General features: G+C 37.7%; 1 protein-coding gene across 4 annotated transcripts in view; it reads left to right on the top strand.

Annotated features, from left to right (window-relative positions):
- LOC308386967 (ryanodine receptor 1-like) overlaps window positions 1–16,263 on the top strand; it is a 62,200-nt gene that overhangs the window by 37,832 nt on the left and 8,105 nt on the right. For 2 of the 4 annotated variants that reach the window (XM_080866814.1, XM_080866812.1), the window contains 17 exons: window positions 671–688; window positions 3,754–3,834; window positions 3,932–4,020; window positions 4,242–4,370; window positions 4,452–4,556; window positions 8,738–8,819; window positions 8,915–10,236; window positions 10,343–10,425; window positions 10,733–10,892; window positions 10,986–11,072; window positions 11,187–11,459; window positions 15,165–15,295; window positions 15,404–15,446; window positions 15,527–15,660; window positions 15,744–15,804; window positions 15,887–16,033; window positions 16,115–16,249. In XM_080866814.1, coding sequence (XP_080722940.1) covers window positions 671–688; window positions 3,754–3,834; window positions 3,932–4,020; window positions 4,242–4,370; window positions 4,452–4,556; window positions 8,738–8,819; window positions 8,915–10,236; window positions 10,343–10,425; window positions 10,733–10,892; window positions 10,986–11,072; window positions 11,187–11,459; window positions 15,165–15,295; window positions 15,404–15,446; window positions 15,527–15,660; window positions 15,744–15,804; window positions 15,887–16,033; window positions 16,115–16,249 — 3,080 coding nt within the window. The remainder of the gene's footprint in view (window positions 1–670; window positions 689–3,753; window positions 3,835–3,931; window positions 4,021–4,241; window positions 4,371–4,451; window positions 4,557–8,737; window positions 8,820–8,914; window positions 10,237–10,342; window positions 10,426–10,732; window positions 10,893–10,985; window positions 11,073–11,186; window positions 11,460–15,164; window positions 15,296–15,403; window positions 15,447–15,526; window positions 15,661–15,743; window positions 15,805–15,886; window positions 16,034–16,114; window positions 16,250–16,263) is intronic. The other 2 variants (XM_080866815.1, XM_080866813.1) reach the window with 1 other exon arrangement.

Below are 16,263 nucleotides of genomic sequence, written 5' to 3'. Positions count from 1 at the left end.
GTCGATGATCAGAATCATTTATAAATGCAGATTATGGTGTTGGTGTTAATACTGCTGTTATACCATCGCATTACACAGTAATATACGCTTTGAGTAGTAAAAAGACACTGGAGGAATCAAATGCATATACTTTAGACTCTTTTCCTGTGTAAACCACAATAGCAAAGTAAAAAAGACTCAAAGGAGTTTTGAAAGGTCAAGAGAAATCACTTTCTGTAATTCAACTGAAGAATAAGTGAGTACCAATTCATGCCATTGCTCATTTTATCACATGAATGATCAGATTTAAGACATTTTAAGCATCTATTAATTCATCTTTGTTTAAATCCATCTGTGCCATTACAGTACAAATTTTCATTTATTGAGTGATTAGTTCCCTAACATAAAGTATTATTAACCCTTGGATAACTGTTAAAGAATTACATATTCATGATTTAACTTAAATTGGTTCAAATGTTTTCCTCTGTATGTTTAGTAGTTTTGTCACCTACTTTTGTCATCTAATTCTGGAGGTTAATTTAAAGTTCTAGCTGAATGAATTTGCCATGGAATGTTGTTAATCTCCCCCTCCTCATCTCTTAGTCCTCTTCTGTTGTCAACACACTGATCCTCTCTCCCTTCCCCACGATCACTGCCACCTCTCCCTTGTCCCTCCTTTCATGGCCCTCAGACTTGAACCTAGATCGGGGTAAATCATGTTTCTGTCCATCTGCCTCTCTGTCCTACTGCTGCTCCTCTTTCACTCCCCTGTCCTTTTTTGCTCCCTCATTTCTCTTTCTAACATTGAAGAGAGGATTGGATGCCTCTCCATCTTTCATGCTCACAGCTCGCACCCTTCCTCACGTGTCTTGTTCATTCCAAAAAGCCTCGGATGGAATCCGGTCTTTTCTGCCCATGAACTACTATTCAAACGGGGAATGAAACCTTCATGAACGATATTTGTTATGAATAGTGATAGAGTTCCTCATTTCTCAACCCTAATACCTTCTCGCACATTTCTTAATCACATGACTTATAAAGAGGCTATTCCTATCTTGAAACATGGCCACAAAAGATGCTATAAACGAAACTATATTGAACTAAAGTCTCCTCGATTGTTATTTTTTTTCAATTTGCGGCACATTTATGAATAAATGTGGCACATCCAAATACATATCTCCTTCGAATTAAGTTTCATGTGACAAGAAATGTGTGGTTTCTCAGATGTACTCTATCATGCACTGGATTCCCTTCAGCCTTTTGTTGGACAAAACCCCAACCTCTCTGACATTTACGTTAGAAGCTTGTATATCCTGCATGATTCTGCGTTTGTGTGCTTGTTTCATGTAGCCAGCGGTGAACGGGAAATTGAAAAGAAAAGAAAAAATTAATAAATCAAGTAATATCGTGGGTTCACCTCTGACTGCTGCTAACATTTCACTTTATTGCTTTGTTTCTGTCTGTACAAGAGTCCTATATCATTGTCTCAGTTTATACATGTTGTGACCAAATGTTTGTTACTGTCTCAGTTTTTTTGTTTTTTTTTCTCTTTAAATTCAGTGTATGCATGTGATGCTGATGGCCTCGTGTATGGTGCCTGACATGTGCTTGTATGTCAGACTTTGTCAAACCGCAGTCATTTGTATTTCTTTGATTTATATTAAAACCCTGTTTCCAAAAAAAATTGGGACAGTGTGTATAATATTGTTAAACACTGAAACAAAAGGAGTGCAATCAAATTTTGGAACTGAGAAATTGTATTCTTTTTTTTTTTTTTTTTTATCCTCATTGTGAATCTTATTTTAGCAATAAATAAATTAAAAAGTTGGGATACAACAATAAACAGCTGAAAAAGATGCATGATATCACTAAAGAAACTTAAAGAAAATGGAGATATGGTTCAAAACTGAAAGAATTTTATCAGAAAAAGATTTTATCATCTGCAGTACTTAATGTTATTCAAAGATTTGAAGCATCCCGAGAACACAAGGGAAAGCATTGAAACTCGCAACTCTCCACAAAACTCTGTTCACAAGGGTCAAAACTGTGATTGAATGGACGTGATCTTCAGTCCCTCTGGTGACAATGGATTACACAACACTGCTTTAATAGCAGGCGTGATTATGTAATGAAAGTCACTGCAAGGGCTCAGAAGCATTTCTGAAAACAGTTGTCAGTGAACTGAACCTACAAATGCTAGTTATAGCCCAACCATGTTTAAAACCCCCCAATAAAACAAACATTTAAGATGGCCTTAATATGGAGTTTAGTTAAAAACTGTCCTCGATCTATCGAGTGAAAATTAGAAACTATTTTTGGAGCTGAGGAAGCAGAGTCCTCTAGGCTAAAGAGGAGAGCAACCATCTGGCTTGTTTCAGCACAAAATTATAAAGCCAGCATCTGTTAGGGTTTGGGGGGGTACAATGGGAACGTGGAAACCAATGATTTTCCACATTACAAAGCCTCAGCTCTAACATGGAACAATATTTACAAATTTGAAGCAGCCAATGCTGCCAACTAGACACAGTGTTTTCTAGATGTTCCTTTTCAGTTTCAGTTTTAGAGTCGGGTGCACTTCAGTGAAAGCATGTTATGAAAAAAGAAGAAAAGTTTTATAGACAATCGAAGGAGATCCTGAACTGATGCAAAATTATTTATGTTATCAGTTCCCAAACTCAAACTGTTAACATTGTTACTTGTGATAAACATTTCTGCTAAACTCTATCAAAGCTTTGACAGTCATGACATCCAAAAGTATGGTGGCTCTGAGAGGTCAAACACACTACAACTTAAGAAATTACCATCAAATAGAAAAACGATGAAAAAGCATATAAAAGCAATGGAAATTTAAAAAAAAACACACATACAAGCTGCAAAAGTGCACAAACCTCACAAAATACACAGAAGTGTGAAGGTGACAAGCCAATGGCTAGCAAGCAAAGCACACATTTCGCTATGGCAGGTGTGTCAAACATAAGGCTTGGGGCCCAGAATTGGCCCAGCAAAGACTCCAGTTCGGCCCGCTGGACAACTTTTAAGAATATGAAGAAGTTTGTAGATTTAGAACTTTTTATTTTACAGCTTTTCCTATTGATAAGGCCATCCCCATTGCCCTTCACAATACACCAAAGCAATTACCTAACAGACAAACAATGACAATAAGGTCAGAGGTCAAGTTTTCTGAAAATCTTGTGAATCCGATAACTCGAGAACAATGTGATACAGGATTTTGAAATGGATACCACACGTGTATCTGCTAGTACGCTGAGGTGTAGAACTGACGGCCACCAGTATTTTTCTACTTCCACTGTGCTTTATTAAATTTCCATTGTGTTTTGTGTGCTTTTGCATTGTTTTTCTATTTGCTGGTGTTTTCTTAAGTTGAAGGGTTCTCTAAAAATTATGTTTAAAAAAAAATCTCAGTTTCAACATTTCATATGTTTTGTAAAGTAAACCAATTAAATAGAATAGGGTCTTTTTTCCTGACATTTTAAAAAGCTTCCCACGTTTTTTAGGAAATGGGGTTGAATTTGAAAAAAAAAAAAAAAGAGTCAGCCTTAATTTTATTGAAACGAGCAGCACTCAGTCAGAGGTGGTTATTGAGGTGCCTGATACTAAAATCCTTGTATTCATGATGGTAAGTTCAGTAATGAATTTTAGTTATTATCCTCACATTTCTTATACTCAGATAAGTTGTTAGACTTTACCGTTACGTGTAATCTGATTTAGCTCGAATGTATCTCTTTGATTCATTCATTTGTCTCATCTTTTTAGATGAGAAAGTGATGTCAGATGATGAGTTCACCTGTGACCTCTTCCGTTTCCTGCAGTTGCTTTGTGAAGGTCACAATAATGGTGGGAATTACTCATGTGTCAAATGAGAGTAACAATAAATTGAGACACTCATGAAGCACATATCTTCTTATTCAAAATGATGTCTATTTTAATGCAGATTTTCAGAACTACTTGCGGACTCAAACAGGCAGCACAACTACCATCAATGTCATCATCTGTACAGTGGACTACCTTCTCCGTCTCCAGGTACACTGGCTGCAGTTAGTGCACCATATACAGATTGAAAATAAAGGTTTTAAGGCTATGGTGGGACTTGTGATATTGCGAAGCCACACATATCATAAAATGAGTTTCTCTTTTAAACATTATTGCATTTTAAACTGTGCAATAATTTTACTTCTAAAGTGTGTTTGCAGTATGGTATCAAAATTTCTCTAATGACCCCTTACCGGTATTTTTCATTCAAGGAGTCTATAAGTGACTTCTACTGGTATTACTCTGGGAAGGATGTCATCGATGAACCAGGCAAAAAAAATTTCTCCAAAGCTATGACAGTGGCAAAACAGATTTTCAACAGTCTAACTGAATATATCCAGGTAACACTGGAGCAGATCAGACCTTTATACAGATTGGATGCTTTTGCTGTTTTGCCTATAACACATAGTCTCTTATTTCAGGGTCCATGCAATGGCAACCAACAGTCCCTAGCCCACAGCAGGCTGTGGGATGCTATTGTTGGCTTTCTTCATGTCTTTGCCCACATGATGATGAAGCTGGCACAGGTATATACATATAATTCAATCAATCGAATTAATTCCAAATTAAATGTATTTATTTCTCTGTAGAGGTGAAGACAATGTTGCCTCTGTTCTGTAACATCATCAATTGACCTCCTGACCTCTCATGCTGCATTTTATTTTCAGTGACCATGAAAGAAAGTCAGTGGTAAACATAAAAGGTGTGATGCCCATTACATGTGAATTATACTTCTGCATCACATCTATGCTGTAACTTATGCCATAAAATGCAACCGCATTTTAACCCTACGCCACAACTTTCTGCCTAACCTGACGTGCGCCTTTCAAGAAATGTAGCTACACGTCTGCTGGATGCATACTACAACGAGTTAAATGGCATGGAAGGTTGCAGTGTAGGGATAAATATGAGTTCCTGGTTACTACCTAAGTTAGGACGTAGATTTTCTGCATAAATCCAAATCAAGCTTCAGCTTTACAAAAAAAAAAAGCTTTTGCTTTACACTGATTCTGTTTGTATAGTATGTTAAACTTTGGTACTCAGTGTAGACGTGGTATCAAGAAAATCTTTTTGAAGTACCTCCCCTGGTTTTATACCTTACAACGGTTCTTTCCTTTATTGCACATGAAAAAGCTCTGTTGTTATAAACCTGACAGTAAACACATAAACTTTTCTGTGAAACAATTGACAGAAGCACCTTACAGTACACCTCAATATTACAGAAAATATTACAATTTCTAATTTCTTAAAAATTGATTTTATTTCATTATGTATTTGATTGGTCATTTTGGTCATATTTTGACATGTTGCCTAAGTATTAGTGTAAAAGATTAAATTATAATTTTGTGAGTTTCATGTGACTGCTTACATTTCAGGGTTATGGTATTATTTATGCAGGCTCTCCGTGACAATGGTTTCCCTTTCTGGGAGATCATTGTTATTTGACTACCTGCACTTTTTCCTGTTGTGAATTGCCTGGTGTAAAAAATAGAGTTCATCAGCATTAAATATAATACACATTAAGAGATTTAATAATAAGACTTGCCCAGTTGATTCTATACGATTTACTATTTTAATTTAAAACTATACCATATAGTTATACTTTAAAATGAACTTAAAGGTCAGTTACTTATTTATGAATTAAGTACTAAAAAGTTGGACTACTGTTCAAAACATGGGAAAAAGGGAACTGTAAATCAAATACTATGATTTAAAAAATTTATTTATAATATGATTTATTGAATTTATATGTTGTCCGACAAAGGAAAAGAAATGCTTTACAGAGAGAGTTCCTTAAGTCTTTCAGACTTTAATAAGTTAGAGAAACGTTCAACAGTCAGTGAAATAGTTGGTGTGTAAATAGTGTGTTAAATTTGGTGATTTCATCATCAACAGAAAATAACGGCATTAAAAGTTTTAGAGAATCCAAAGACATCTCTGTACACTAGAGACAAAGCTGAAAACCAGTCGTGTGGTGAAGATCTTTGGGTCCTTAAGCAGCTCTGCATTTAAAAATGTATCGGGTTATGTCATGTATTAGTGCTTCAGTGCTTAGGAGCAATGGAGTACAGGCAGGCCTCTGGTCCAAACCTGTGTGGTTTATGAAGGAGGCTGAAAACTGTTGAGTATCAAAAATCTCACACCAAACAAAAATTCTTATCTATACTTGACCACATAAATAGCAAACTATTGTTTATTGCCAGAGGTATGTTTAGCACCAGGAGTTTTAAATGAAATTTTATATAATAATGAGCATGATTTTTTTTCTGTGTTGCTTTGAATTATTATAACTATACACAGTGTTAAAGCGTTTTCTGATTGGATGATTTTTAAAATCCACAAAGCTATTTGTGATGCTAGTGCTATAAACAAAAGGTCAAAATATTTACATATGTAGACATTTCCATTCTGTTTAGTGCATTAATCCTCTGCAGATAACTGAGGCTAATAACATTTATCATTGATCGCTTTTGCATGCATAATCTTTTTAAACATGTGGCCAGATTAAAAGATGATCCATGCTTGATCTGTAAGTTCCCAGCTCAGCATATTTTAACAGATATTACGCACCTAAAACAAATTACCTTACCATGTGCTTTTGCTCTTCAGCTGATAGTCTCACAGTCAGCTTCTCTGTTTTACATTTATCATTGTGTTTCAAAGTCTACATCAAACGTGTGCATTGTTTTGCTGTCAAATGAAAGAAAGCACACACGCAAAATGTAAAAAAACATATGTGAGTGTATTTTGTTTAACACCTGAATAATTTATTATTATTGAAATTGTCTTCCACATGGTCAATGCAGGGTAAAGTATGTATCTACTTTTTTATTTATTAATGCAGTATTGTGTTTACTAGTTTTTCATTTATTCAGTGTTGGTTTCTCTTATCAGGCTGTTTTATATCCACCTGCTTTAAACAGAACTCAGTAAGAGTCAGTATTTACTCAATGCTGATTACAGTGTATTTCCAAACAAAACTGACATACTAGCACGTTGAGTCATTTAAGGAAATAGAAAAACAGTTTGATATATATATCAGATTTTATTTTATTTTTTTCAGTACACTATACAGTGAACTAAACCTTTCTGTAGCACATTAGGCCTCATGAACAGCAAACGGTATATTTTCAGACACTGCAATAGTCTTTTTGTTTTTAGTTTTTACCCTATAAAGCGATTTTCAGAATTATGTTAGCACCATGAGTTTTAAAGTAACGGCCTTATAATTAAAAAATAAACATAGTTTATACTTAGGCAGTTTGTGACAAAGAAGCAGGTGACTACAAAACTTCCTGAGGGAGGGCCTGACTTTTAACCTCAACTGTTGGAGTATACACTTTAATATGAAATTATTTTGTCTTTGTATATACACTTTAATGTGACATCTACTTCGTGTGCACACATTTAACAGAAATTACAATTTTTTAACTTTTTTTTTCTTTTTTCATTTACAGTGTGTTGAGCTGTGGCTTGTGTGTTGCTTCGATTTAAAATAACTATATATCTATGAATTTTTTTGTAGTTTTTCCTCTGTGCACCACCATAGTGCAGTTTACATCAAACTGGCTTTCAGCTTCAATTCACTGGGTTTTACAACAATTTGGATTTACCTCTTGACGAATTACACAGTCCCGACTTTGTCTCAAAATGTACTGGATAATTACCTGACAAGCAGTTTTATGGCCAGGTGAGGTTTGGTCCTTCCCTATTCCATGACAAATGTAGGAGATATGATATCTGAAGTTGATTCAAAGTGATTTGAATCAAAGTAAAATCATCATTAGGGTAAAAAAAGTAAACATATCAGAGAAATAACATAATCCTTTAGGACAAATCCAAATCAAATCTGGTACAAACCTACAAAGAAGGAATGCAGTGGCGAGCTCAGCAACACCAAAAGGCCTGAGAGACCACAAAAGACAACTGATGTGAATGATGATAGCATTTCCTTATTGATGAAGAAAAACAACTTTACAACATCTAACCCAATCAAGAACACTCACAGTCAGTGCATTACTCCTAAGCTCTGCAATCAAGAGATGCCTTATTGAATGTAAATACAGAGAGTTTACAAGTGTTACCACTAGTTACACTCAAGAACAGTGCAACAGAGTCATTGTCTGTAAATTATTTTAATCCAGGTATCATAATCAATCGTTAAATGTTAAATTATATTCCTTAGTTCTATTACTTTTGAGTATCTGAGAAGCTGTGTATAAAATGGTAATTCTCTGGGGTGGTACACAGAGGCAAAACTACAAAAATGGTATCTTTGTCCAGTAAATTATGGACCTAACTCTACATTTACACACAAGCTTCTGCTTTAACTTCTAATGCTCACTGTCATAGAAATGTAATATTCACAAAGGGGTACATGAGATTTAAGCACTGTTTTATCACAAAAATGGGGAAAAAATTTTCACATTATGGCATCTTTAAAAACCATTGTTACGTTTTGATAAATTCTCTCAGCATGACGATTTGGTTCATTAACATCCTCCTTTGTTATGAATGTGATTGTATACAACACACAGTATTTTGAATGTCCACTTCTTATCATAACAAGGTTTTGGGTTCCTGACACTTACAGTATAACTTGTGCTTTCAACTTTACCAAAGACTGTGTCTTTATGTAAACCTCTAATGTTTCAAGACAGTATTGTTGTCATTACTGTAAGGTCTTGTTCTTCTTTCATGGTCACAGGACTCCAGCCAGATTGGTCTGCTGAAGGAGCTTCTTGACCTACAGAAAGATATGGTTGTTATGTTGCTGTCTTTATTGGAGGGTAAAATAACTTTCTCATCACTTTTATGTCAGTTTTCATCTTTTTATCCTTTTCCAGTTTCAGGTTTTTTTAAATTCTGCTTTGTATTTATTCAGGAAATGTGGTAAATGGTACAATCGCTCGCCAGATGGTCGACATGTTGGTAGAGTCCTCCAGCAATGTGGAGATGATACTCAAGTTCTTTGACATGTTCCTCAAACTGAAAGATATCGTGGCTTCAGATGCTTTCCGTGATTATGTGACAGACCCTCGAGGGTTGATCTCAAAGAAGGACTTCCAGAAGGCGATGGACAGTCAAAAGCAGTACTCCCCCTCTGAGATTCAGTTTCTTTTGTCCTGCTCAGAAGCAGATGAAAATGACATGATCAATTATGAAGAGTTTGCCAGTCGCTTCCAGGAACCCGCCAAAGACATTGGCTTCAACATTGCCGTGCTGCTCACCAATCTGTCTGAGCACGTCCCTCATGACACCAGGCTACAGAACTTCCTGGGACAAGCAGAGAGTGTGCTGAACTACTTCCGTCCGTTCTTGGGGCGAATTGAAATAATGGGAGCCAGTAGAAAGATTGAACGCATCTACTTTGAAATCAGTGAGGTTAACCGCAGACAGTGGGAGATGCCTCAAGTAAGAGAGTCCAAACGGCAGTTCATCTTTGATGTCGTCAATGAGGGTGGCGAATCAGAGAAGATGGAGATGTTTGTCAACTTCTGTGAAGACACCATCTTTGAGATGAATATAGCCTCACAAATTTCAGAGCAGGAGGAAGAGGAAAAGGGGGAAGAAGAAGATGAAGGGGAAGAAGGAGGAGGTGAGGGTGGAGGAGGTGGGGAAGGAAATGGAGGAGGAGATGAGGATAATAATGGAAGGGAAGGTCCACATGAATCAACCTCTGCCTTTGTAGATTTTATAAACAGCATGTTAAGCTTCCTCGGCATTTTCACCTTCCGCAACCTTCGCAGACAGTATCGTAGAGTGAGAAAGATGACCTTCAAGGAGATTGTAGTGGCCTTGTCCACTTTTTTCTGGACCATACTGATGAGTATACTACACTTCATTTACAATGTATGCAAAGGTATCTTTATGATCATCTGGCAAACATTGTTTGGAGGTGGCTTGGTAGAGGGAGCCAAAAATATCACAGTCACTGAGATTTTAGCCAGCATGCCAGATCCCACCCAGGACGATGTGCATGGCGATGGACCAGGGGAGCCAAGGACAGGGGAGGAACAGGACACTGGAGGTGTAACAGATACTGGTGAGACTGGGAGTGGAGAGGAAGAAGAGGAGGATACCCAAGAAAAAGAGGGTGGGAGGATACCAGGAATGGATGCTCCAGGTGGACTTGGAGATATGGGTGTGGAGGCACCAGTTGAACCTCCAACTCCTGAAGGAACTCCCATAACAAAGAGAAAAATGGTAAGGAGTAGCTTGGTCTTCTCTATCAGTCGTTTGTGATTATACATCTACCAAAAATGTGGATAGAAAACATCAGGTCTTGTGCAGTAGATTCTTTTTTCTACAGGCACCAGAAGAGACTGATGCTAGTCAGAAACCACCAGAACCTCCTCCTGTAGAAGAACCTCCTACGGAGCCTGAAAAGGCTGAGTAAGACTCTTTAGTTGGTGTTGTGTCTATACTAATGTGCTTCAAGCATTTCCCTCTCCCTTCCATGGCTCTAAATCAGGTTATACCTTTTAGCCAGGACAATCCAGGAGGATTACAAAAAACAACTTTGAACAGTTTGAGGTTAATGATTATCTGAATGCACATTTTTATTAAAAGGGTTGGTTTTCATTGCATTGAAGCAACTTCCCGAGCTAAGAAAAAGATCATGGAAGTTTTAGTGCACCATGATTTTTAAATTGATGGAATGAATTGATATGACATTAACTCAAGACTGTTTATTTTTTAGTGCTGAAACTGGAGAGAAAACAGAGAAAGAATGTGAGAGCAAAGAAGAAGTAGAACCAGAAAAACCAAAGAAATCAGCAGCCAAAAAAGAAAAGAAGCTGAAAAAGGATGGAGGTTTTCAAATCTGGACTGAGCTGGAAACCCAAAGGAATAAATTTATGGTAGTATTTGTGTCAAAAGTGATTTTGTTGTGCAATTTTAATGTCAGTATCAAGTGATTGATCAGTTGAAGAATATTTATCTGTCTTTTATAGAACTATCTTTCCAGAAACTTCTACAACCTGCGTTTTTTGGCTCTGTTCCTCGCATTTGCCCTGAACTTCATTCTTCTTTTCTATAAGGTAAAAAGAAATATCTTTAATTTAATCTATCCCTTTTTTGCCTGGAAACTGGGATGAGTCTGTTTAATGTGGCTACTGTCTGTTCTTTGATCATTTTACCCTGTCAACTCTTAGGTGTCGGACAGCCCGCCTGAGGGTGAAGAGATGGAAGGCTCTGGACTATCTGAGGGAAGTGGGCTGTTTGAAGGGTCTGCGTTGTTTGAAGGCTCAGGCGAAGAGCTTGAAGGATCTGGAATTAATGGTGGAGGAGATGAAGATGAGGAAGATGTTCCAATTTATTACTATTTAGAGGAGAGCACTGGATACATGCAGCCTACTTTGTCCTTTCTTGCGATCCTTCACACAGTCATTTCATTCATCTGTATCATTGGCTACAACTGCCTGAAGGTAGGCTGGACACACGTCGGTAGGCTGACGTCTTTTTTGAAGCCCAGGTTGCTCTGATAGTTGCCTTCCTCTCATCTGTATTTTTGGTTCAGGTGTTTCTCATCTTCCTCCTAACAGGAAGGTCAGGACAGCATTGGGTAGCCAATCCATAACATTATCAGAAAACCCTGGTACTTCTGGTACTATGGATAGGTGTTAGGTGTTGGAAATCAGTGTCTTCATAAAGCTTGTTAGCAGATGGAAACATGAATTACTCCAAAAATTTCTAGATGCCTAAATTGACTTTGGACTAGATGAAACACAGTGGACCAACCACCAAAAACACCAGCAAATATCATGGTACCCCAAATCATCATAGATGGCAGAAGCTACACTGGACTTCACACAATACTGGTTTCTGTGCCTCTGCATTCTTCCTACAGACTTTGGGATCCAATTTCCAAATGAAATACAACATTTATTTTCAGCTGAGACAATTCAAACAGTTTACAGTTTTTTCTGAATGCTTAAACCCTAACTGTGATTCCTGTAGCACAATCTCTAAAACTATTCAGACTTATAGCAAAACCACTCACTGAGTTTGCAAAACTAAAAGCACAAAAACTGCTTTGCACTCAGTTTGCAATTTTGTAACACACACTTTGCAAAACTGTAGGCACAATTCACTGCACAACACTCAATTACCAAATTTCCAACACACTCCTAGCAAAAGTATACACATGTATGGCTATCATTAACACTAATTTGCCAACTGTCTGGCACACTTTCACATGTGAAAACTTTTTTAGATAATTTGTTCACTTTGCAATCAGCCTAAGCACTATAATACAGGTAAGCTGTGTGTGCGGAGTACAATGGAGGGAGCAGAAAGAGTGAGAAGTAGAGGAGGCCGAGGAAGAACACAAGTGTTTATTTCCAAGTATAGGATTATTTGCAATCGCCATAATGACTATATGGGTTACTTGGTCTGCAGTGAACATGCTTCCTCTGCCCCCAGCATCTGGTCATCTAGCAATTCTGTAAAGTAACAATTTCAGTATTTTTACATCAATGGTATTGGTGTGTTTCTCATTGGCATATGGCAGTGCTACAAATCTTTGTGCGAAGTGACTGTACTAACCGATTCTCATTTCAAGATGTCCTTATGGTACTTGCTACAGTGTAGCGGCTCGAGTTAGGCTGGACCCGTTGGCCAGCTACCCTCAGGGTCATTCCACGGTTGATTACATGGTCCACTATTGTAGCTCTGATGTCATCAGCAATTCTATTTCTTACTCTTCCTACCCTTCCTCTCCACCCTCCTCATCTTCCTCTCCCCCCTCCTCATCTTCCTCTCCCCCCTCCTCGTCTTCCTCTTGCTCCTCCTTGTCCTTGTCGTCCTCTTCATCCTACTTCTTCACCTCCACGTCCTCTTCCTCGGCCTCCTCTACTTCTCACTCTTTCTGCTCCCTCCATTGTACTCCGCACACACAGCTTACCTGTATTATAGTGCTTAGGCTGATTGCAAAGTGAACAAATTATCTAAAAAAGTTTTCACATGTGAAAGTGTGCCAGACAGTTGGCAAATTAGTGTTAATGATAGCCATACATGTGTATACTTTTGCTAGGAGTGTGTTGGAAATTTGGTAATTGAGTGTTGTGCAGTGAATTGTGCCTAAAGTTTTGCAAAGTGTGTGTTACAAAATTGCAAACTGAGTGCAAAGCAGTTTTTGTGCTTTTAGTTTTGCAAACTCAGTGAGTGGTTTTGCTATAAGTCTGAATAGTTTTAGAGATTGTGCTACAGGAATCACAGTTAGGGTTTAAGCATTCAGAAAAAACTGTAATCTAGCTGTGTTTGCTTTTGCAAGAGAACTACAATGTTTTGATTATTGGGTGACAGGTTTTCTTATTTGTGTGAAGAGTTTTGCAAAATTAGCCAATAGTTACAAAAAATGTGCTTAAGCAATCAGAAAAAACTGTAAACATTTCTGACGATGTCTCTAGTTCATGAGTGGCTTGATATTAGGAAGGCGACAGTTATAGCTCATTACCAAGCCATCTGTGTGTGGTTGCTCTCGATGCATTGACAGCAGCCTCAGTTCATTATGAAGTTCTCCCAAGTTTTTGAGTGGACTTTTATTTAGAGCTCTCTCAAGGCTTCAGTGATTGCAGTTGCTTGTGCATTTCTTCCTAGCACATTATCAATAATAGGCTTTGATACAGTGCACTGCAAAATATCAGCCTTCTCAGCACTGACCTTATGCAGCTTAGCTTTCCTGTGGAGGGTGTTGATGTTTGTTATCTGCAGAACTGTCAGTAGTCTTCTCCATGGTTGTTGTTGCATTTACTTAGCTAGTCTAGGAGGAGGCAGTAGTTTGAATAGTATTTAATTAAACATTATAATATGCAAAATTACATATAAGAATTTGAAATACTGGATCTCATGGTCTAAGGTCCATAATAATCAACACTAATGCTAAGCTAGCCAAGAACCCAGAGTGATGATAAAGCTGTGTTTGCTGACCCCAGCCCAGTAACTAGACCCTGAACTTCAACAGGTAACAAACAGATGAGTAGTCAGGCTGATGCCTCCATTACTACCTGTTCATGTTCTTACAGCAGAAATACTGTGGCGATGGCTTTAAAGTCTCTTGATGCTGGTTTTCAATGTTGCTTTGTGCTGTCAGCTTTGTGTTCATACCTAAATAATGAGATCATGTATGTGTCCTGTTAAAATCTCCCAATTCTTTTAATCTTTGGGCTGAAGGAAGGACAATACTCGGTGTATAAATGCTCAATCAACAATCATTTATTTCCATACAATTCAACACTTAAGAGCATAAGAACGTCCGGACGGGAGAGATGCTTGCAAAGGGTCACAGCATGTCTCAAACTGGTGGAGGGTTACTCAAGCTCTTATAGCCTTTAGTGGCCCCCACCTAGTTGTAAAAGCCTAAACATTCACATTCTTTCTCTGTTACGGCACCTAAGTAATGACCTCGGCTCCCTGTCTTTCTGCTCTCTGTAAAGGTGGGGGTATGGAATGTGGTCTGTTTCTTCTATTATCGGCACAAGGTCCTCTGCACACAACATTCTCTTCATGATTCAGCAGTATGAAATGTCAAGAAACAGTGTAACACATTCACAGCAGATCAAGGGTACAGGGTAATGCGCACCTGTCTAACAAATCCAAAAAAGGTCACATTCTTTTAACTCAAAAATATAATGGAAACTAAGCTACATACACAGCACCCAATCTAGACTAAAGGATATTATATGACCTACAGCAGTTAACATAATTCAACTACTTTAACTACAGATATAAGATAACATATGATAACAGAATAATCTCACAGTCCTCATTAGGATTGGGATTTGTGTTGGTGTATGGGGCTGCATGTTGTTAGGTCTGCTGTTAAGTAGTAATTATGATCCAGCACATTTCAGGTCAGAGAAAGCAAAGTAATATAAAGAGTAGTATAATAAATAATTTTAACTTGGGAGTAATTAATTATACTGCTTAGCAATTGTGGTGACTCTCAAAGCAAAGTCAGAGAGAATCGAATGAGAATCAGAAAGTCGATAATGGAAAAAAAATGGAATGGAATTGCTAAATTTTTATCAATTCCCATCTCTATTTCTTCATAAATATTGACAGATTTTGATAAATTGTATTGAATCATCCGCATACCTCAGTGAAACAGCACTTGCTATTGTTTCTGCCAGATTCCCCTGGTTATTTTTAAAAGAGAGAAAGAACTTGCGAGAAAGCTGGAATTTGATGGCCTCTACATCACTGAGCAACCTGAGGATGATGACATCAAGGGCCAGTGGGACAGATTAGTCCTGAATACACCGTACGTAGATACAGAAAACAGCTTTTAATAGTGAGAAGCAGGCTCACAAGAAAATTCTGAAAAGCTTTTTTCTTTATGTAATTGACAAATGATCCTATTTTCCTGCAGCTCTTTCCCAAACAACTACTGGGATAAATTTGTCAAGCGAAAGGTGAGTTAAGATTGACTCAAGTGGTCTTAACTTTGAGCTCAGTACAGCATGTTCACATGTAATGGCATGTCCATGTCCAGGTTCTGGATAAATACGGAGACATTTATGGAAGAGAAAGAATTGCTGAGCTCCTGGGGGTTGATTTAGCTTCCCTGGATGTGAGTCAACAACATGAGAAGAAACAGGAAGAACCAGATAACTCTGTGTTTGCATGGTACCGTATACAGTCAGATGCACATTTGGCATGATTTCTGAAAACTAAAACAAGCACATTAAAGAGAATGTTGTCTCTTTTAGGGTGACTTCTATTGACATCAAGTACCAGATCTGGAAATTTGGTGTGGTGTTCACAGATGGTGTAAGCAAACCTATATACTATATCATACTATACTATTTCTGCACTACATTGTACTAAATTATACTTACACATCTCTTTGTAGACTTTTCTTTATCTCTGTTGGTACTTGGTGATGTCTTTGCTTGGGCATTACAACAACTTCTTCTTCGCCTGTCACTTGCTGGATATTGCGATGGGTGTCAAGACTCTTCGCACTATCCTGTCCTCAGTCACACACAATGGCAAACAGGCAAGAGCAGGAAATACTCACTTGCACTAATGTTGTTTAAGCTTCACTTTGCTCACTCTTCTTTCTTCTTCTCCCTGCTAGCTCATGATGACAGTGGGCTTGCTGGCTGTGGTGGTGTATCTTTACACCGTAGTTGCCTTCAATTTCTTCCGCAAGTTTTACAACAAGAGTGAAGATGAAGACGAACCAGATATGAAATGTGACGATATGATGACTGTACGTGATTGTGG

The sequence above is a fragment of the Rhamphochromis sp. 'chilingali' genome (assembly GCF_963969265.1).
Source record: "Rhamphochromis sp. 'chilingali' genome assembly, chromosome: 19".
NCBI classification, from domain to species: domain Eukaryota; kingdom Metazoa; phylum Chordata; class Actinopteri; order Cichliformes; family Cichlidae; genus Rhamphochromis; species Rhamphochromis sp. 'chilingali'.
This window is presented reverse-complemented; position numbering and strand designations above follow the sequence as displayed.